Source organism: Dasypus novemcinctus, chromosome 20 (assembly GCF_030445035.2).
Source record: "Dasypus novemcinctus isolate mDasNov1 chromosome 20, mDasNov1.1.hap2, whole genome shotgun sequence".
NCBI lineage: Eukaryota > Metazoa > Chordata > Mammalia > Cingulata > Dasypodidae > Dasypus > Dasypus novemcinctus.
Genome location: NC_080692.1, coordinates 8,526,207 through 8,548,317, shown reverse-complemented (window position 1 = coordinate 8,548,317; position 22,111 = coordinate 8,526,207). Strand labels below are relative to the sequence as shown.

The window sequence follows — 22,111 nt, the reverse complement described above, 5'->3', positions numbered from 1 at the left end:
GCTGAAAACGGTGAGCTTGGAACCACTGGTGGGAGGGTCATTTCTTTTGTTGTGGTGGTCTGGTTGCTTTTTACTAAATGGGTTCTCTCATATTAACCAGTCTTTGGATAATTTTAATTTACATATAAAAGCCTAAAATATAACTGAAAGGTACAGATTTACTATATTATTTTATTTACTATGCTAAATAAAAGCAATTCTTTTCTTTCATTAATTAATGAAATGTACCATATGCCCACACGCTGTGTATGAATTTTCTCATACTTCATTTTCAACAATGACTCTAAAACTATGGCAGTAATAACAAATATCTAATCAGAGTTTAAAATAATTTTAAACTCTAAAATGCTAAGACATAAAACTCAAAAAGAGCACTTTAAATATCCTTTAGTCAGGGCAAAATGACTATACTCTATAATTTAGAGTCTATTTATTACCTTTCACATCCTGATGAATTCTTACCTGACTATATATCTACATCAACAAATGTAGGAAAAAAATACCAAAGAGCATTCCAAAGACCTTGGGTTTAAATTACAAGTTTTCTTTTTAAAATTTATCCTATTTTATTCTAGTCTATATAAGTTTTCTAATGAACATATTTCAAAATCTATGAGAGACCCTAATAACCTTGGGAGCAAATGTGCTTTTTGGTTACTGTGAAGAAAACAGTCACTCATATACAGGCAGCTGTTGGGTAAATTGAAATCTACTCTTATTTTCCTACAAGCTCTAAAAGTGACACCATAAATCTGTTTATCAATTCTACACTGGTAATGAGCAGTTTCAACCAGATATCAGTCAATTTTCCATTCAGTCATGCCCTAATGTGGATTGATCATTTTACCTTTATTTGAAAAGCACTTGATACTTACTGATCGAATGATACAGAAAATAATATGTTCACTGAACATTTGTTTGAAATTTAGGATACAGATTACAATAAACAAAACAAATTAAGAAACAGAGAAATAGGTCTATAAAAGCCAGTGTTTAATTTTAATATAATTTTAAAAGATGACATGAATATCTAATATCACCTTGAAACCAAAATGAAATGGATTTTACTTTTAATTTCAAAATAGCAGGTTAGTTTTAGATACTCACACTATAAAGGTCTCGTGTTTCTTCTTTCATTTTAGGGATCTCAAGAAGTAAAGCCCAGACTTCCCCTCTGAGCTGGAGTGGGATTCCTTTGTAAATTCTCCTATGAAACTTATTAAATAAAAGATAAGTTGAAGGTCATAAACTGACAAAAGCTTAGATTAGCCCAAGTCAAACTAATTCATATTTGTTAGATTTGGGTTTCCCCCCCCCAAAGTACCCATGATAATTAAGTGATACATTTTAACCTTGCACATTCTGACCCAGTTTTCAGATCATAACAGGAAAGCAAATAAACCAATAGGACAGAATAAGCAAATAAGAAAATATGCCTCATACATTAGTGTTTTCATTCCAGGAAGAGGGTATCCTAAAGTAGCATGAAAGCAACCAGCCAGTGTTCTTTTTTAATACAGTCACTCCCCAAGCTGGGAACATCTGATTTATACTTTTCCCTGTTGACATAATTAGCTTGCTCTATACTTTCTTCCTTTTTCACCAAATACTTAAAAGAATGCTCCAAATAGGAAAAATATTGCCTTATGCCGAAAGTGTCGTCATGGATTACAAAGAATGTTGTTCAGCCCTAAACCTCTTTCCCACCACCTTCTCTCTGGGGCTGTCCCAAACATATCAAACTCCTTCCCTTTTATCTCATAATTCAGTTTGTTCTACCTCAAGCAATTTTCAATCTCCTCACAACCCCCTCATTCTAGCCTTTGTCTCCCGTCTTTTCAATTCTTAAGTTTCTTCAGGCAAACCTTTATCCTTTAAAAAAAAAAAAAAATTGGTCCTATGTAATCAGATAAAAATAGAGATAAATCTCCAGGAACAAGGAAATATAATACTTCTGAATGAAACTGGACATAAAACATCAGCCTTATCAACTCCTGGGGCCTTTGAAGCAGTGCACTGCTATCATCTTAAGAATTTTAAGACTCCATATTCTTATCCATTTCTTGTAATTATATTTTCCTTGTCAAATTATTCAAAATAACATACAAAATTATGGTTATTACAATGTCATACATAATAAAACTTTGAAAGTTAATTGTACAAAAAAGGAAATGACTAAAAATTATGGCAAAACCCTTCAGGAGTGAAGTAAGAGCATATTCATAATTACCTTTGTGATCCAAAGAATATATTTAAATACTGTGGCTAAGAAAATAAGATGCAAATACTAATAACTGAAATGTTGAGCTATGACAATGAAGAAGCAGAGCTTCAGTCTCTACTATCACTGTGCTTAAATTTTTCAAAACTAATGCTTTGGTAGCTAAATCATGATGTAGCTTTACTGTGATTATGTGATTTAAAGTCAGTGATGTTTTAGAGCAATTTTTATTTGCTCCAATATTCACTGAATATTGTGGAATTGGTTCGATTATATAATCACATTCACAGTTCAGTTTTGTATAAAATAGAATGCCTCAGACTTGAAATTGCAGTACAGTAGGTAGTGACCAGAATAGTAGATATCCCTAACTCATGCAGCAGCTCTAACTGGAGCTTTCTGTGCTCCACAGAAAGGCTGTGTGTTAACTGTAAACTAGACTCTGCTACTTGCAAATTTCCTATGTACTAATTAAACATACACCACTATTAACTGCAAACTGTGTAGTAAAAACAAATGAAGATTTATTTTCCCAAAACATGCTATCTATATACGCTTCAAAAATTAGATATTACTATATATTTTAGTAAATAATGCTCTTAAAATGAATGTTGTACAATAAGAATAATTTCAAATGATCTCCTAAACTTCTAGAATGACAACAGTGTACTACAAGCATCTGATATGATTATCAGAAAGTATGGAAAACATTGTAAATGTCAAAAGTGAAATTCTAAATAGTAGACTATGATAGTAAATAAACCTGACTTCAATGGAAGTGAATCTCCACTAGTTGATGCTTTCCAATGAGTAAAATAAGGTCTCTAACATGTATCTCTTAAAACTGTATTATTATTTGACATTATTTTATTGCTTTGATTCAATACTGTACTCCATAATTGTACTGCTTATTACTTATTCAAAGTTAAATTTAGATTTAGAAAAAACTGTCAAATTGCTATGATTAAATTAAGAAGAAATACCAGAAAAATGTCAAGGAGAAATTTTAAAAATGACTGGTCTAGCATCATTCCAGGACTAAAATTAAAAGTTTGACAAATGGGGAGCCAGTGTGACTCAGTGGTTAAATGCCTGCTTCCCATGAACAAGGTCTTAGGTTCAATCCCTAGTACCTCCTATATATATATAGTTAGACACATACGGAAAAGTTTGGGAAAGAAATGCTGATACAAATACATTATCTACATCTACAGTAAAATGTAATGTAAGAATCTTTAAAAAAAATTTTTTAAGTATATAAAAAATAAAAATAAAAAGATTAAATAAGAAAAAAATCCCTAACTTTTACTGAGCACTTACTATGTTGTAGGCAAAGATTTTAAACTATCTACAGACATTCATTGAATCATCCCAACAACTCTGTGAGATGTTATCCCAATTTTATAGATATAGAGAAAATGAATCACAGAGGCCAAATAACTTGCCCAAAGAGGTTAAATAACAAGATGTTACCAGCTAGTGAAAGATTTTGATTTTACATTTTATAAAACACAAAGGCCATTGTCCCATGAGTAGGGTACACTGTTGTGCTCAGCTGGACTTCTAACTCATGGAACAGACAACAGGAAAATATTAAGAAAATCCTAAGAGTAGAAAAGCATGAAAGCAATAATATAATATACCTAAAACTTAAAAGGATGTATCTGGAACCCAAGCTGAAGAAGTTAAAGAAACTAAAGATATATGAAGGAAATTATGAGAACTTAAAATGAGAACTTTAAATTATGCTTATTGATATTTAAATATTTGTGTAAACAAGAGACAGACCTATTATGGTTAAGTATCTTTCCTTACAAATTTTCAATTATCCTAAAATTTTTGTAAAACTAAGTGGGAATTAAATTGAAGCACAACAGTTTTGCTTGTGCTTAGGATAAAATGTGCTTATTCTCCACAATAGTCCAGTTTACATTTGTAGCAAGTCTTTCAATTGACAAAGTAGTGTCTCATATTTTCTACAAATGTAGGCAGGGCAGGTGCTATTCCACTTTAAAAGAAAGCAAATCAAGGGACAGAAAAGTAGTCCATCTAGGCCAAAGAATTCCATCTTCTCACCCTAATTCTGGGTTCTTTCTGCCAAGCTACATTGCCTCCTAGAGATGACAGCTTTATTAAAGTAGCAGAATTTGTCAGGAGAAGATAGCTAGCTGTCACCCAATTTATAAATCCATACAATTTATTCATTCATTCATTAAAAAAAAAAACTTTGTAATCAATACCTGCTTTGTGGTAAGCACATTCTAGGTACTATGGTTACAAACATGGGAAATTTCTGTGGGGCTCAGAGTGTAGTGGGAAGATCAATACATAAGCAGGTAATTATCACATAAATACTGCAAAATAACATAGAGGCATCACACCAAATGGAGAAGCTGTGGTAGAGAAAGAGCCCCCCACCCCACTCCAGAGGTGGGCAGAGTGGTATAAGAGAATGGTAGGCAAACAGTCTGGTCCACAGGAAGCCACATCGGGGGTTATTAGCCTTTCTCTAAAAGGGCACGTAAGAATGTAATGGAGAATGAGAAAAAGGTTAGGGGTAGAGGTGTTGGGGGGAGGGCACTAGACTAGCTGCTGTCATGATCATTTTTAACTGGTCGCGCACGATGCAGGGGCTCTCATCCTGAGACTACCTTAGAGAAACTATCATGGAAGAAGAGAAGAATTCTCCCTGAGAAAGTCAGAAAAGATTTTCTTTAGAGGAAATGATAATAAACTCATTACTAAAAGATAGAGAGGAATTTGACAGGAAAAAGAAAGGAGGATGGGGGGAGGATGAGGACAAGGATGAACCAAAGAGTAATACTATTAATAACCACAGCAACACTGACGTGTGCTGATTCTTCACTGTAGGTCAACATTAGGCTATGTTTCTAGAACAATTTATTCCTTGTAATATCCTTAAAGAAAGAGGCGCTATTATTACCATTCCCATTTTACAGAAGAGAAAATTAAGATGCAGAAATTAACTAGCTTTAAGTCTTACAGCTAATAAGTTGTGAAATAAGGATTCAAATTCAGGCAGTCTAACCCAGAGCCCATAGTCTTAACATATATGATAGCATTCTTCTATTTGTTGGGTTTTAACATCATTTTTAAAATTTGAAAGGACCGTTAAAATTCTTTTACAAATTTATTTTATGGATATGTAAAATCTTAAAAAAATAAACAAAACATAAGGTTGCATGAAATCTACCTTTTCCCCCAAGTGTCTTTGATCATTTGCCAATAAAACCAAGTAATTTATTTCCACCCTGCAGATATATTTAAAAATCCATCAACTTAAAAAAATTTCCATCTAATGACCTAATGTTTTCAACATTTCTTTCTTAACCTTAGTGACTTCAAAACAGTGTTAAATATGTCCATCCACCTCGAAAATAACACTACAGCAGCCAATGAGTAAAATGTTCGGCTCAACAAGTTTGGCTCCATTTTGTGAGACTTTTAAATCTACAAGTGTACAACCCAGAGCATACTGGTAAAGCTCACTCTTTGAGTTGCTTATGCCCTTTATTGCCTCTCCTGTTTCTTTAATCATTCCTGCTCCACTGGTTCTTTCCTCTTTGCCTGCAAATTGGCATAAGTCTCCCTAATCTAGGTCTAAAAAAATTTTTTAACCATTCACAGGGCCCGACTGCCTTTTATACCTACAGTCTATTTCCTTTGTACTGTTTATTGACAAACACCAAGGGGGAAGGTAGCATAAAAGATAGAATAGTACAACTAAATGAGCTCAACAGTCTAGACACAGGATCTCTTGCCACTATGTGTGACCTTGGGAGAGTTATTTCTAAACAATGTGACTTAGTTTTCCCACCAGTAAAATAAAACGTTGGCTAATATGACCTCAAATGTCCATTCAGTTATTTGATCAACCAAAACATGTGTATCTGCAGAGGTATTCTGCTGTGACATATCTTAGACACAATCACAACAGGACTCCTTAGATCGTAATGATCATCGCTTAGAGATAACATTATTTAGGAGACTATATTTAAAGATTACAACACAATTGTACATAGGTGGGTAGTCACTGTGAGAACACAAAGACAACACAAACAACCTTAACAGAAACTTTCTTCATTAAAACTTGTATTCTAGAAGTCCAAATCTTCCCTATTAAAGCTATATTTTTATTTCAAGATAGTTTTATAAATTTCTCTGTATATCTACTGTATAAGTAAGGAATCTTTGGAGAAAAAAACATACCTCCTTGGAAGAGAAGAATGCTACTTTTTACTTCAATGCAATTTAAACGTAGGTATGAATTGAAAGCAGTATTTCTTTTAGAAGGCACATTCTGTTTCACACCAAATTGGACCATATATGTCATCAAATGATTACAGTTTCATGATAGTGCTTTAAAATTATACCTCAAAGAAAATAGTTCCGTTAAAATCTCTCTTAATGGAAACTGCATTAGTCAGAGTTGCTGTCAGAATTACAGCCTAGCAGAATTGCTCATTTTTACAGAGGCTTGCATACCTTCACAGATACGTGTATACCGGAGAAGAGCATAAAGCCATATATTTTACAAATATTTTATAGGACTGAATGTGAGATTAGAGTGTAGGTGTAACACAATGAAATTTATCCCGCAATTACCCCTTGAGCAATCTTTACACAAAGATATAAGGTAAAGGAGCTGTCAACTTTGGGCCAATCTGAGAAACAGCATAGTATTAAACAAGAGCACAAGTGCTGCAACACGTATTCTACTTTGAACGTTCTTCTTAAAGATTATCTCAAGTCCTAAACCTAATGGTAAAACAGCCAATAAAAATCAACACCCCAAAATTAAATACTCCTGATGAAGATAAAATAATAGAAACTGACAGACTTTAAAATAAGAATATTTAGGATTTCCAGAAAGATATGTGACAGTCCTGTGAGACAGCCATGACAAAAAGATTTCCATGGTTAAATAAGTCTAACTTCGTAAAAATTTACAGCACATGTTATAATATCAAAGACGGTGGAAAATCCTATAGTAGAGAAACCCTGCTTAACTCTAACTCTGATTTTCCAAAGTTAATTTAACCAGAGAACTCTTTATCTTATACAATAATGAGTAACACTGACTGCATACTGTCAGTTACCATTCTTAATGTAACATACATAAATTAACTTATTTAATCCTCAAAACAACACAATGAGGGAGTACTATTATTGTTTCCATTTTACAGATCAGCAAACTAAGGCAGAAAAAGGTTAAATACCTACCCAAGGTCACTCAACTAGTAAGTGGCACAGTTAGAGTTTGGGCCCAGAATTAGTCTAGCTTCAGCATCTATCTCTTAACCATGGGGCTACACTAATTTTATTGAATACGTATTAAAACCCAAAGAACTGCTGCTCTCTGGAATTCTTGTTGGTAAATGCTTACATACAATAACTTATATCTATGCAAAACAGAAAAAAGGATACACAGAACAAGATATGTAGTTGAAAGGAAACAGACAAAAATGTCAACAGTTAGGTCAGTTGTGCTTTGCTGGTAGACTATGTAAGATTTCTTTACATTCTTTACAATTTTTTTACTGTCCAACCTTCTTTCAAAAAATTAGTAGCAGTAGTTGACATTTACTGAATGCTTATGCTAGGCCAGGTACAATACCAGAAATGGGCATTAAACTCTCTATTTTACAAATGAGGAAACTGAGGCTTAGATGTTAGCAGTTCTCAAAGCACGGTCCATGAGGTCAAAACTATTTTTGTAACAATACTACAAAGTTATTTGCCTTTCTCACTGTGTTGACTTTTGCACCAAAGCCATGGTGGTAAAACTTAGCACAAACCAAGGCAGCAAGAGTACTGTGCCCCAGTCATTGCAGTCTTACTGTGAAAAGAAAGGCTAGTTTCACTTGGGAATGTCCTCAATGAAGCAGTAAAAATTACTAGCTATTAAATCTTAATCCTTGAGTTACAAGTCTACTAATATTCTGAGTAATGAAATGGGATGTTAGCATAGAGCTCTTCTGCAGACTGAAATTCGATGGCTGCCTAGAGAACAAGCATTTGTGAAACTGCTTGAATCAAAATCTGAACCAACTGCTTTTTTCCTCACAGAACACCATAATTACTTAAAAGAACAAATGAATGACTAACTACAGTTATTCAGACATGGCTATTTCTCAGACATTTTCGCAAAAATGAAGTGAATCTTAAAGGAAAACAATAGGCACTATTTGTTGCCACCTGTAACATTTGACCTTTCAAGCAAAAATAATTGCCACTATTTGTTGCCTCTGATAACAGCTTCCCGATATTTAAAGACTTTAAAGATGAGACTGGTGGCAATATTAATGGGTATGTGTTTGCTTTTAATTGGTTTAAAATTTACCACAAACAATGCAAGACAAAAAGATTTAAGGGGAGATGAGTTAGAAGCTTTTGGGAGAGAAAGCTCTAAAGAGAAGGTCAGCCCTGCTCTTTCTGAGCAATGTGACATACGTACAGAAACTTGGAACAGACTAACCATTTTGACCCCAAAGAGAAAACAACCTGGAGAGAAAGCTGACATGGCAGAAGGCAGAATAGAGAGATGGAAAGAAACTAAGTTGTAGGCAACATAATTAAGCAGCTGAATTAATCCACTCCTGAAGCCCATCCATCTCTGGACTATCCAACACATCTTCTTAATTATTGAAACCAATTTGAATTGGGTGTTCTCTTACAACAAAAAGACTACTCCTAATTTGAAACATTCCACTAAATTTAATAAAATAAAATATAATACTTTCACAACTAAAAAAAGCTTTTAATGGAGAAAATCTACATTGAATTGATATAGTTTCATATGGAAACAACACATTTAATTACCTTTTCGGTGTTCTTGTATTTTTCCCATCCTTTTAGCATTTTCAGCCATTTTGTAGTTCTTTCAATTTCTAGATGTTTTTGCTAAAATAAAATTGGAATTCATTGTTACCATTTGTTCAAGACTTACTTATTAACAAATTACTTCTATTATCAAAAGAAATGCTGCTTTTTAAAACAGGACTACAAAAAAGTTACACTATATTCAACAGTAAATATCCTATCTAACTTTAAACTGGATAAAATAACAATTGGATCAATACCATAGCTAAAGTTACGATTCATAGGAAATCCTCCGCTAGGGTAATAAAAAAGATAGGGAACAAGTTGTTCAAATTCTCCAACACTGTTTAACTGATCACTGAAAATCTTGTGTATTCTACAAATTTAAACCAAAAGCAAATTTTAAAATATATTTTATGAAGCAACAAAACAATTTCAAAATTCAATTCCCTTCTTTTACATTTTACTGAATTCTAGCATATCAATGATTTTTCAGTGACAGAGGTGTATTTTGAAAGGAGACTTGGGTTTTCGTTCATTATTTGTTTTTTATTTATTGATGGAGTGATTAATATGTAACAAGCATAATGCTACAGAAAAACAATACAAAAATGAGTTAAGAGTTACTGCTCTCAAGACATTCACTTTCTGCTAAGGACAAGTGACATGGAAGGATACAGTACTGTGACAATCCACTCCCTTACTCACTCCTAGGGTGGTGGGGTGACCTATCTGATTAGTAAATTTAGAAAAATAATGGCACCTACAACTCTCACTTTTCTCCCCATCCCCTTACTTTCCCCTATCTATTTTTCTTCCATCTCCCTCTCTCTCTCTCTCTCTCATCTAGGATTGAATCACAGCCCCCACAGAAGGCATGCTCTGGCCCCAACCTCCAGTCCTGTGTGTGTGAACCCATTTGTAAATAGGACTTTTAAAGACATTATTAGATAAGATATGTCCAAAATCAATGAGGGGGGGCCTTAAACCAATATGCCTGACATCTTTATAAAGCAAAGGAAATTGGACAGAGAAGGGAAGCCACAGGGAGCAGCTAGTAGCTGCAAGTCCAGTAGAACCCGGAAGAGAAAGGAGAAGGTGCTGCCATGTGCATTGCCATGTGATGGAAAAGCAGCCGGCCCAACACACCAGTCCTCAGGGAGAAAGCATCACTTGATGATACCTTGACTGACGTGGACATCTCCTAGCTGCAAAACCATAGCCAATAAAGTCCCATTGTTTGAGTCAACCCATTGTACGGTATTTGTTTTAGCAGCTAGGAAACTAAAACACTAATTAGATACCTATTTATTTTGTTAACACACACTCTGTAGCCACCAAACATACACTCTGCCTTCCCTCCTCTCCCTTTCCTTTGGGAGCCTGACAACCCCCAGAAAGCACATTTGTATTCCATTCTCCGGGAAGAAAAAAATCCTCTTCAACAAACAAGTCTGTGGTGACTTCTTTGCCCAAGATCAGGGAGTCTGTCCACTTCTGGGGTCTGGTTTCAGGAAGGCCATTGCTGCTACATACCCAGCTACTTTTCCCCACAGCCATTCTAAGCTCCACGAAGGATGAAAATGTTTGCTGTTTCCCCACTGCCTAGAACAGTGCCTGGCATGGAGGAGGTACCTAATTATTGACTTCATTTTCACAAAAACAAAACCCAATGTAATTCTTTCCTATGAGTGAGCTGAGATTCTGCTATTTCGTTAACTCTCCTCAGCGCCTGCATTTTCTCTTCTAGAGACCTTTGTAAGTAAAATAAAAGCATGAACAAACAGGAATGGAAATAAAATAGTTCTGAGGCTACATTTTATGCTCAAAAAATAAATAAGGTGAAGACTAGAAGAAACTTAAGATAGAGTATACAAGGGAAATGGTCAAAATGTTCATGAACACATCATGCTTGTATCATATGTACCAATTCATAGATTTATAAAATTTATTTCATACATGTAAATATATGAAAACTTAACAGTTCTCTTCCTCAATTATTAAAACACTGCCAAATATTCATTAGTACATAATCTTAACATTAAGTAATGAAATTTTACATAGAAAAGGGCCACCAAGCAGAATGACTTGGTTAGTTTTCATGAGAAGTACCCAAACAAATCACCAAAGAGTAGTAGCGAATCTTTATTCCAGGTTTATAATTTAATCTTTGTATCTTAGCTAAAAGGAGAGCTGTACACAGACTTCAGCAAAGGATCTTATCATATTAACAAATCTATCAAGGGTCCATATCTACAATTTCCTTCTTTTTCCCCCATCTTCAAATAGGACTACATCTAACCAACTCTGAATAGAAAACATATGGAGAGGAAGCCAGATGTCTCCTTCAAAGGAAAATACTTTTATAAGGCTTACTAAGAACTGAGCATGAGTCTAAATGTTTCATATGTATTAACTCACTAATCCTCACTACAAGCCGAGGAGGTAAGTATAATGATCTCCATTTCACAAAGAAGAAGAGAGAGGCACAAATGGAGTTAAGCGACTTGCCCCAAATTCACATACCTAGTAAGTGGGATTCAAACACATCGAGGGCCTATACTCTTAGCTACCAACGAAATATTTTTATTTAATTTTACTTTTAGGCATATTCTTAGAACTCAAATACTTTCTTAACTCTTACTTTTTAAAATTTGACAGGTTTTTCATAATAAAAGGTGATTAGGTATGAGCAAATATAGTTATAATTCCCATTTTTTAAAACACTAAGCAAATTCTTCATTATACGATTAGTGATAAAATGTTGCAGATGGTTCCAGAAATATGTTTAATTTTAAAACTCAGTGGGGCACTGAAATCTAATTAATATTTCAGTTAAATGTGACTTTAGAGAAGGCCAAGCTGTGAAAAATTAAGATTGATCTAAGTTGCCATTTGGTTTTTTGTTGTTGTAATTCTTCTGTACTTCCTCTCCTAACTTCTGCAAAGCATAATTCCTTTCTCTACCAAATAATTCAAAACAACCCAAGAGTATAATAAAATATACTTTGCCTACTGAGAATAGCAACTTTCTTGCCTTTCGTTTTTATGACTATGACTTATCAAGGACTCACTTTAGGATAAAGTTTTTTTGTTGTTGTTTGTTTTTTACTTTAAAGACTCACTTTTGTATTCTTATGCTCATCACAATTTTAAATGTTATACATTCTCATACTGCAAGGGCAAAACATATACACACACAAACACAATTTTAAGAAACATTAGAGGGAAGCAGATGTGGCTCAAGTGGTTGGGCTCCCGTCTACCATATATGAGGTCCAGGGTTCAATTTACGGGGCCTCCTGATGAAGGCAAGCTGGCCTGCATGGCGAGCTGGCCCGAGCAGAGAGCTGGCCACATAAGAGTGCTGGGCCGCACAGAGAGCTGGCACACCAAGATGACACAACAAAAAGAGACACACAGGAGAAACAATAAGAGACACAGCAGACAAGGGAGCTGAGGTGGCACAAGAGATCGAGCACCTCTCTCCCACTCTGGAAAGCCCCAGGATCAGTTCCCGGTGCTGCCTAAAGAGAAGAAAAGCAGACACAGAAGAACACACAGCAAATGTACACAAAGAGCAGAGAGCGAGCACAAATAATGGGGGTTGAGGGTTGGGGTGTTAAATAAATCTTAAAAAAAAAAAAAAAAAAAGAAACATTAGGTATGCTTTTCTTTCCCCTACAGTAGGAAGAAGAAAAAAATAATGCACCTTGGAAAAAGCTCCCACACTATAGGTTTTTGAAATTGTACATTAGTAGATCAATCAAGTTTAACTCCATAATTTTGTCAGATCAACTATACCAGAGTAGAATGAGTGCAAAAGTCTTCTTCCCCTACTCATAGAGCTACAATTCATTGATAAAATATACGTTGTCACCAAACATGCTGCAGCTGACTACTGAAACAATTATTTTGAAGTAAGAAGTAACTAAAAATATATGTGACAAATGTGAATTAAAATGCCCTAGAAAAATAGGCTCAGGACCAGCATCTTGCCATTGACTCAATAACACCAAGGCAAAGCTGGCTTTAACAGCATATTAGAAACTTCCCCTGAAGGTTCAACAGATACTTCAAATTCAACATAACCAAAACTACTTCCCAAAAATGTTGCCATTACCCTTTTGTTCCCTATAATGAACTAACAACATCGCTACCCTAAGCCAATCAACTAGAACCTTAAAGTTGTTTGCAGTCTTCCCTCTTATCTTTCCACACCCACACTACACTCTGCTGGTCCCATCATATCTCTCGGTTCCAACAAGCCACCTGCCCTAGTCCAGGCAATCACAGTTCCAGGATGACAGCAATAGCTCCTTCCTGGTCTCCCTGACAGTCTTCAATCCAGCCTCTGCACTGCTACTTTAAAATCTTTCAATGGCAATCCATTACCCACAAATAAAGTTCAAACTTCTTAACATGGAGCACATGGACCGCCTTCGCCTTTCACAACATGCAGCGTATGTTCATGCCCTGTGGACCAATGTTTGCTATTTGTCTGCCTGTGAAGCTCTTCCTCACCATGATCTAGCAGAGTCCCACACATCCTCTCAAGACTCAGGCCAAAGGTCAAAGGTCTGAACCTTTCACAAAGGATCCCACACTCCAAGCAAAATGAACAGCCCCCTCAACATCCCATGACATTCACTAAGCTTCCCAATGGCCTGGATTCAAATCCAAGTTCTGCTCCTTACTAACCTGTTTCATTTGGGACAAGTGACTTAATACTCCTGTACCTTAGCTACCTCATCTATAATATGAAAATTGTTGTGATTATTGTTACAACACCTAACACCTGTATTTCAGTTAACCCAAATGCCTAAATCTTATTATTATTGAACTATAAACTCCTTGAAGACAAGGACTGTACCACATTATATTAATCTGTTAATTTCATTATCCCAAACAGTGGTAAAAAGCTAAATATGTAAAAATTAAACAGAATTTGCATAAGAAAAGACACCTGAGCTGTGCTAATGAAGCGGTTAATGGCTGTTTCAGTTTGCTAAAAGCTGCTAGGAGCTTCCCCCAGCTTCAAATGACCACAGCAGCCTTCTTGATCCTGGGGGTGGCAGGGTGGGAAGGAGAAAGAATGTGGATTGACAAAAACCACATCAATACTTTTAAAAGGAGTTCAGTCAGTAACCAAAGTGAATTTTAATACTATCTCTTAGGTAGCCTAATGGTAGAAATGGTATCATTCCATTATGCTACAACACTTTTCAAAGTGCCGCCAAAAGACAGAACTATTAATGTAAGTCTACGCAAAATTGGTATTAAATAATTCTGTTGATTTCATACACAGACCTATCCCTGCATCTTATTTCTCTGAATTTTTATTTTGAATTATTTCAAACCTACAAGAAAAATTGGAAGAACTGTGCACCATGCACACATAGGTTTTGCAATTTGATCATTTTGCTGGATTCTATTTATTTAGTACACTTTTTTTTACAGATCCATTAAAAAGCCAGACACCATGACTACTTCCTCCCTAAATATTTTGAGCATGTACAACCTGAGAACAAACTACATTCTCCTACATAATCACACTACCATTATGATAGCCAAGAAATTCGAAATTAATTCATTACTACCTAACAGTCCAAACACCAAATTCTCCACTTGTCCCCAAAATGTTCTTGGTAGCTATTTTTGTTTGGAGGTTGGGGGAAAGATTCAGAACCCGTGCAGGATCATGCACAGCATTTTTAATCTCTAACAGTTCCCTCACCTATTTCTGCCTTGCATGACACTGACATGTTTGAAAGTCCAGGTCACACTATCTTCCTCTGTCTGACAGTTTCCTCATGAAGAGATTCAGGTCAGATTTGGCAGGGAGTGCGCCCTGTGGGGAGAGCTACCCAGCGCAAAGGAAAGTGCAGCCTGCCCAGGAATGGCGCAGCACACACGGAGAGCTGACACAACAAGATGACACAACAACAACAACAAAAAAGAAACACAGATTCCCATGCTGCTGACAACAACAGAAGCAGACAAAGAAGAACACGCAGCAAATAGACACAGAGAACAGACAACTGGGGTGTGGGGAAGGGGAGAGAAATAAAAATAAATAAATCTTTAAAAAAAAAAAAGATTACACACTGAAGAGATAGATACAACAAGGAAGCATAATGAGAGCCACAACAAGCCGGAAGCAAAAGCCAAAGGGTGTCCTCCCTCTCACATGGAGGTCCGGGGGTCAGTTCCCCATGCCTCCTAAATAGAAGATGCACACAGAACGAACAGACATAGAGAGCAGATCGCAAATGCAAACAATGATGGGGGGAGGAATAAATAAATAAATCTTCCATCTTTTTAAATATTACCATGGTCTTAGGGATTATTTTATTAAATATGTTATAATCCATTATCATCATTATTCTTTTTGAAGCTCTTTCCAGTTATCCCAAATTTGGCCAGACTGCCTCCTCTCTGGTCAGATATTTTTGCCCTTTGAGTGGGTCCTTTGGACATGCACTACTAGTCTTTGACCACTCCTCTGACAGTCTGATATTATTTATAAATTCCAAAATGAGATATTAATTATATTTGTAAACTGGTGTGCTCCTTTGGCTTAATGCTCCCTTGATTGCATTAAATTCAGAGATTTCACTTTTGCTTTATTAAATCAAGATTGGGGCTTGATTTGACCACATCATTAGGAGTGCAGGGTTGAGACCTCGCTCCCTTGATGTCCTATGTAAACAGAAGCTCAGTTAAGAACACTGAAGTAGACACACGGAGAAGAACACAGAGAAGAGAACTTGTCCACTTTGATCCTGTGGTCCTGGGAAGAGAGATGAGCCGTTCACCTGATGGTTTGCAGCTGAAGAAACCAGAGTCCTGAGCAGCTGAGCAAGCCCAGAAAGAAATAAGTCCCAGAGGAAGAGACCAGCCCTATGCCGGCCTACCACTAAGGTGGAAGAGCCGGGACCACGGCGCCGTAGAGGAGAGGGGAAGGCTGAGCCCTCACAGGTATCAGCAGCCATCTTGCTTCAACACGTGGCAAAGGGCGTTTGGTGAGAAAGTACCCCTTAAGGTACCTTAAGTTAGACTCTTTAGGACCTTATAACTGTAAGCTTTTACCCCAAATAAATAGCCTTTATAAAAAACCACAGATTTCTGGTACATTGCATCAGCACCTCTTTTGGCTGACTAAAACAACTCCCTTCCTTGTTTTCTAGCACAAGGTTATTCAGGTTCACCTTATATTAGCCCTACTCCAGGCCTGGAATCAGCCATTTCTTTAAGAAACCATGGATCTTTTTAATGAGGAATGATATCTAAAAACTAAGATCTGGCTATTCAATGTGCTTGCTTACCAGTACAGTTTTTTAAATTTAATTTTAATTAAACATGGGGAACCCTGGTATAAGAAAATTTTACTTCCCTGAGAATGTCAGAACATATTTCAAGAAGAAAATAATGCAGAGGTTTAAATATTCATCCTATATTCCCTTTGTTCTCTCTCTCTTACCTCCACTGACTAAGAAAATGCTACAGTGTTGTGCACTTTTCTTCCCATGAGCTGCTTGCAGGGAAGGACTAATTTCTTTAAAAGTTTGTGACATGACACCCTATTTTCTTAAGTTTATGTCATCTCCAAGTCAGGAATGCTCCTACTGGGACAAGGAGTGTGTAAGGATTAAAACTGGAACCAGTATCTTCTCTGTTACCTCTCAACCTAGTCCAGCGAACTAAGACTGTATTTTTTAATGCTAAGCAGGCCGAGTTGAACAGTAAGTACTCAACATCTGCTTGTTGAATCACCCACAGAATATTAGCGTCTCTTCTTTCTGGGTTCAAGACTCCTGCTCCTCCACTACTGACATGGTTAGTAATGCTGATAGAAAAGGCTAAACAGACACACAACCCATGCAGGGACAGTTAAAAAGCCTTTTCTTCTAGAATTAAAAATCTTAAAATTTTACTCAAATTCAAGTCCTAAGATTTTATGTCTCGGAACCATGGGATTATTAAAATACACAATTGAGGATGAAGATGAACAGTGCCATGCATTCCTAACCCTCACCAGCAGAGGTCAGGAGAGGATAAAAAGTATAAGAAGGAATGAATTGATTTTGTTCTGTTTTGTTTTACAAAATAATATACCTTGACATTGAAAAGTCTACTGGTTGTGCATTTGGAGTAAGATTTAAACCTTTATAAAATTAAGTTATAGTTTTTAAAGGTATAAATAGGTGCCAGTACTCTATACATCATGCAAAATATTGCACTACATAAAGGAATAGCTGGATCTATGACAATTCAGTTTTACACATATCCAACTCCTCCTTATTAAAAACACCAATAAGCTCAAAGAAACAACATAATCCATTATTAATACCATTCTCTGCAGAGCATGTTTATTTAAGTGCCTGTTGTAGGGAGCCCACAGCATTTTGGAAACACCAACATTAATCCTCTTGTGAAGGACTGTATACTACTACTGCTATTTTAAACAGGGATTTCAGTTACAGAAATGCCTCACGTAAAATAATACATTGGCAAAGATGGAATTAAAGCCATGATTTCTTAACTATACATGAATGTTCTCGTGTTCCCAAAATGGCAGAAAGTGGGAAACGGACTTTGGCCCAGTGGTTAGGGCGTCCGTCTACCATATGGGAGGTCCGCGGTTCAAACCCCGGGCCTCCTTGACCCGTGTGGAGCTGGCCCATGCGCAGTGCTGATGCGCGCAAGGAGTGCCGTGCCACGCAAGGGTGTCCCCCGCGTAGGGGAGCCCCACGTGCAAGGAGTGCGCCCGTGAGGAAAGCCGCCCAGCGTGAAAAGAAAGAAGCAGCCTGCCCAGGAATGGCGCCGCCCACACTTCCCGTGCCGCTGACGACAACAGAAGCGGACAAAGAAACAAGACGCAGCAAATAGACACCAAGAACAGACAACCAGGGGAGGGGGGGAAATTAAATAAATAAATAAATAAATCTTTAAAAAAAAAAAAATGGCAGAAAGTGTGTGCTCTATAAAAATTAATAAATATCTGCACACTTCAGCTGGGCTATTATTTCCATTGATTTTATTCAATTAATAAACAGACGTGGACTTTTTTTTTAGTAGTTTTTTAGAAACAGCAGAGCTTGACCACTGAGACTAGGCAGATACCCTAGAACACATGAACTGTACTCAAACCAGAAAAACTGGGGGAAATACTGATAAACAAAAAAGTTTCCAGCCTTAGACTGCTTTGCATATGGTTTAAGTTCTCATTCCATTTTAAAGAAACCAAAACTGTAAGAGGCAGGTCGTGTAATATTAGTGCAGTTTATGTACAAAAGGCTTTATGGCACCCAAATAAACTGCCTTAGAACTCTGCCCCTCCTCCAATAAAAGACTATCAGAGGAATATATAATTGTCTTTGTTAAAATATTACGGTATTCATAGAACACTTGTAGCAATCCCCATTATATTTAACTCTTTATGAACACCCAAGGCCTAAGTCTAATAGCATTAGGTAAGAAGTCTTCTATTGTACAGGCAAGTCTCAAAAAAAAATAAATGAAAAGCTTCCCTCCATTGTGCATCTTCCACTTCTCTTTCTTCTTGTCTCCAGTATCACATCTCTTGAATTATCTATATCACTGATTCCTACAACTTTCAGACTTTCTGCCCTAGGAAATTCCAAAAGGTTTGGGCTGAGGATGGGGAATTAGAGAGCAAAACTCAATGCTGGGTGCCGCTGGCAAGAATGCAAGCGGACATAGAACATACAGAGAGCAGACGATGAGGGGAGGGGAAGGGGAGAGAAATGAATAAAAAAATAAATCTGAAAAAAAAAAATCAATATTGGGTTGCTACTTTTTATTTTGCCAAATATGGACATCTTTCATTAAAAGATCAGGTCCAACTCTTCTCTTCCTAATTTCTCAAATAAAGAGCACTGTCACACTCAAAAGGACAATCTCGGCCAGCTATTTAAATTCAATATCCATGTTATAAAGAGCTCATGATAGTACTCAGCCGTCCATACACCACTGAATAGACATTGTGCTGAGCACTGCTCCAGGAGCTGGGGCTACTGCAGCGAAGAGAGCTGGTAAAAACCCCACCTCTACAGATGCTGCAGTCTACTGGGGGAAGCAGACAAAATAAAGAAATAAGGAAAATATATAGTATATGAAATAGTGTTAAGTGCTAAAGAGAAAAATAAAGAAGGGGGATAATGAGGGGAAGGGGTTTGCAATTTTAGATATGATGGCCTGGGAGGGTCTGTTTTGAAGGTGACAATGGAGTAAACTCCTAAAGGAGATCAGGGAGAGGCCCTCGCTGCACTCAGGGGGAAGAGCATCCCAGGAGAAGACCAGCCAGGACCTGAAAGAGGGAATCTGGCCTGCATGCTTAAGAAATACGGAGGCCCAGTGGGAACCCACTTGCGCAAGAGGAGGTGCCGGGCCTTGCGGCTCACCCTCAGGGCCTTCCCCTTCACTAGGGGTAAAATGGGAGCCACCATAGTGCTCTCATAAGAGTGACACCATCCAACTTGAGATCAAAATCGACCATTCTGGCTCTTTTGGTGAGAACTGACAGACGGCACGGAGGAAGGAAGGAAATGGCAGGAGCAGGAAGACAGGAGGCTCCAAAAGGGGGACAGTTACCTGAGTGGCAAAAGTCATCAGATTCAGAATACATTTTGAAGGCAGAGCTCACAGGATTGGCTGCCAGGTGTGATGTGGGGTATGAGAAAGAAAATCAAAGGTAACGCTGGACTGAACAACCAGAGGAGAGGAGTGGCCATTTACTGCGCTGTGGATGTTTGTTAAGGGAATGGATGTGCAGAGTAACAGAAGCTCTGGTTTGGACATTTCCTAGACATCTAAACATACAGACAAGTCAAGCATCTACGTACAGAAACTAAGTGTATGAACAAGGATATACAAGTCTGAGGCTCAGAGAAGCAAGGAAAACAGAGTTGGTATTTAAAGCCAAAAGACTAAATGAGATAACCAAGGAAGAAAGAACACAGAGAAAGAATTCAAGGCCTGAGCATTGGAGCTGTCAAGGAGATGAGAAGGAAGAAAGTGAGGAAACTGAGAAAGAGCAATCAGTGAGGAAAGAAGAATCCGAGGGAGTGTGGTGTTAAAAGGTCAAGAAAAGAGAATGTATTAAAAAAGAGACAGTGACAGAGCATGTCAAATGCTTGGGAGGTCAAGAGGAAGACTGAGAACGACCACCTGATATAACACCATAGAGGTAGAGACCTTGATAATGACAATAGTGGGGAGTTTAAAATCTATTTGGAATAGATGCAAGAGAGAAATGGAAAAGAGAACAGAGACACCTTTTCCAATGAGTTTTGCTGTAAGGGAAAACAGTCAAAGCAATATCTGAGGAAGCAATGGGACTAAAAGTTTTTTTGTGGTTTTTCTTCATGTAATAATAATAGACTGTACTCTGATGGGAACAATCAAGGAGAAAGGAAAAGAATTCAGAGGACATAGGGAAAAGCGGTTAGTGGGGTGCACCTGAATGAGCGACATATACACTCGTCATGAGACGACGTAGGCACAAATGAAGATGTGATTGTGGAAGCCTGTGGAGAAGATAGGGGGTAGATGTGTTTGTAGAAGCTTGCAGAAGTCCCCTTCTGCTTGCTTCTATTTTCTTCACAAAGTAGGAAGCAAGAATATCACCTGAGAAAGGATGGAGAAGGGGGTGGTGGAGACTTCAGGAGAGAAGAGAAGGTTTAGATGGTGGAAAACAGAGAGTGCATTCACTAGGTAGAGCCAGGTTGCTAAAGAGCATTAAAGGTTCAGGTGAGGTCTGCGATCACGAATTTACAATGACACCAGTCAAAATGGGGTGTCTTTTCCAGTCACACTGTGCAGTCAGGCAGGTGTAGGCACTGAAGGTTAGTTTAGCTTTCACATAAAGGAAGAAAAAATTAATGTAACCTGGCAGCCTACTGCCTCAGTCTCCCACTCCTGGGTTAAGCAGGAACAAAGGAAACCAGCTTAAGCCAGTCCTATAGGCAGTAAAAAAAGATGCCCAAGAAAGAGCTAAGTCAATACCAATTCAGCACTAAATTACATTCCTTATTTGGCAAAGGGGAGCAAGTAAAAGCTAAAATGCTGGAATGTGATAGGGGAAGCAGTTAATCACAAACCTTTGCACGGGAAAGTTAGATCTTCTCAGATAGGCTGTAACTGCTGAAATATCCAATCTATGGAGAAACTGAGGAGGGGCTTGCATGCTAGGCTTTGGGGTATAAATTGTGTCATTTTCCTTTGTTCGGGGAACCAGCCACATTTTCTGGTTGTGCACCCCTTCTTGCAAGATTGAGAATAAATTATCTTCTTCTCCACCATCAGGTGAGCTTTATTTTCTTCCAGAAGATTTCTTTCTTACAAGAGGCAGACAATTGGTTCTAATCAGGGTGGAAGTTTAGAAAAAAGCAAGAGAGGGAGATGACGGTATATGCAAGTGAGCAGTTCAACGACCTACAACAGAACTTGAGCTGGAAAGCAAAGAGGGAAATGGAGACACGAGGGTGGTGAGACGGTGAGACAGCAGAAGTGCAGTGGGGCTAAGGCAACTGTGGGGGTCCAAGGATTAAGGAAGTCGGGCCATGAGACAAGACAAGACTTGACAGCCGAGAGTGGGAACAAGTCCTTATTTTCCTATTTCAATGTGGACTGACAGAAGTTTCACCAGAGGCAGAACTTAAGGAAGGGCTCTCTTATTTCCTTCTCATTCTTTTCATAGCCACATGGAATCAACTTTCCCCACCATGACCACTACCATTTCTGTTTCACTGACATTATGTTCCCTAAAGCCACCAATATTCTCCCACCTATAGTCTTACTTGATCTTCCTCTAGTCACTGGATAGTGAGCTTCTCAAAGGTGTAATTCTTATTTATCCTACTATTCTATGCAGTACCTATTCCAGTGCTTGACATACAGTTGCTACTCAATGAAGTAGCTATTAAAAGAAAGAAATTCCTTTGCATAAACATCAAGGTTAAGATATTGAGAACCAGGTAGTCACAGAATTCAACTGCAGAAAGTACATACAGTGATTTTTAT

General features: G+C 37.4%; 1 protein-coding gene across 5 annotated transcripts in view; it reads right to left on the bottom strand.

The window, feature by feature from the left end:
- The window catches only part of USP6NL (USP6 N-terminal like), a 167,458-nt gene that overhangs the window by 48,868 nt on the left and 96,479 nt on the right, over window positions 1-22,111 (bottom strand). For all 5 annotated transcript variants that reach the window (XM_058282410.2, XM_058282408.2, XM_058282411.2 and 2 more), the window contains exons 6-7: window positions 9,065-9,145; window positions 1,108-1,215 (exon numbers count right to left, since the gene is read on the bottom strand). In XM_058282410.2, coding sequence (XP_058138393.1) covers window positions 1,108-1,215; window positions 9,065-9,145 — 189 coding nt within the window. The remainder of the gene's footprint in view (window positions 1-1,107; window positions 1,216-9,064; window positions 9,146-22,111) is intronic.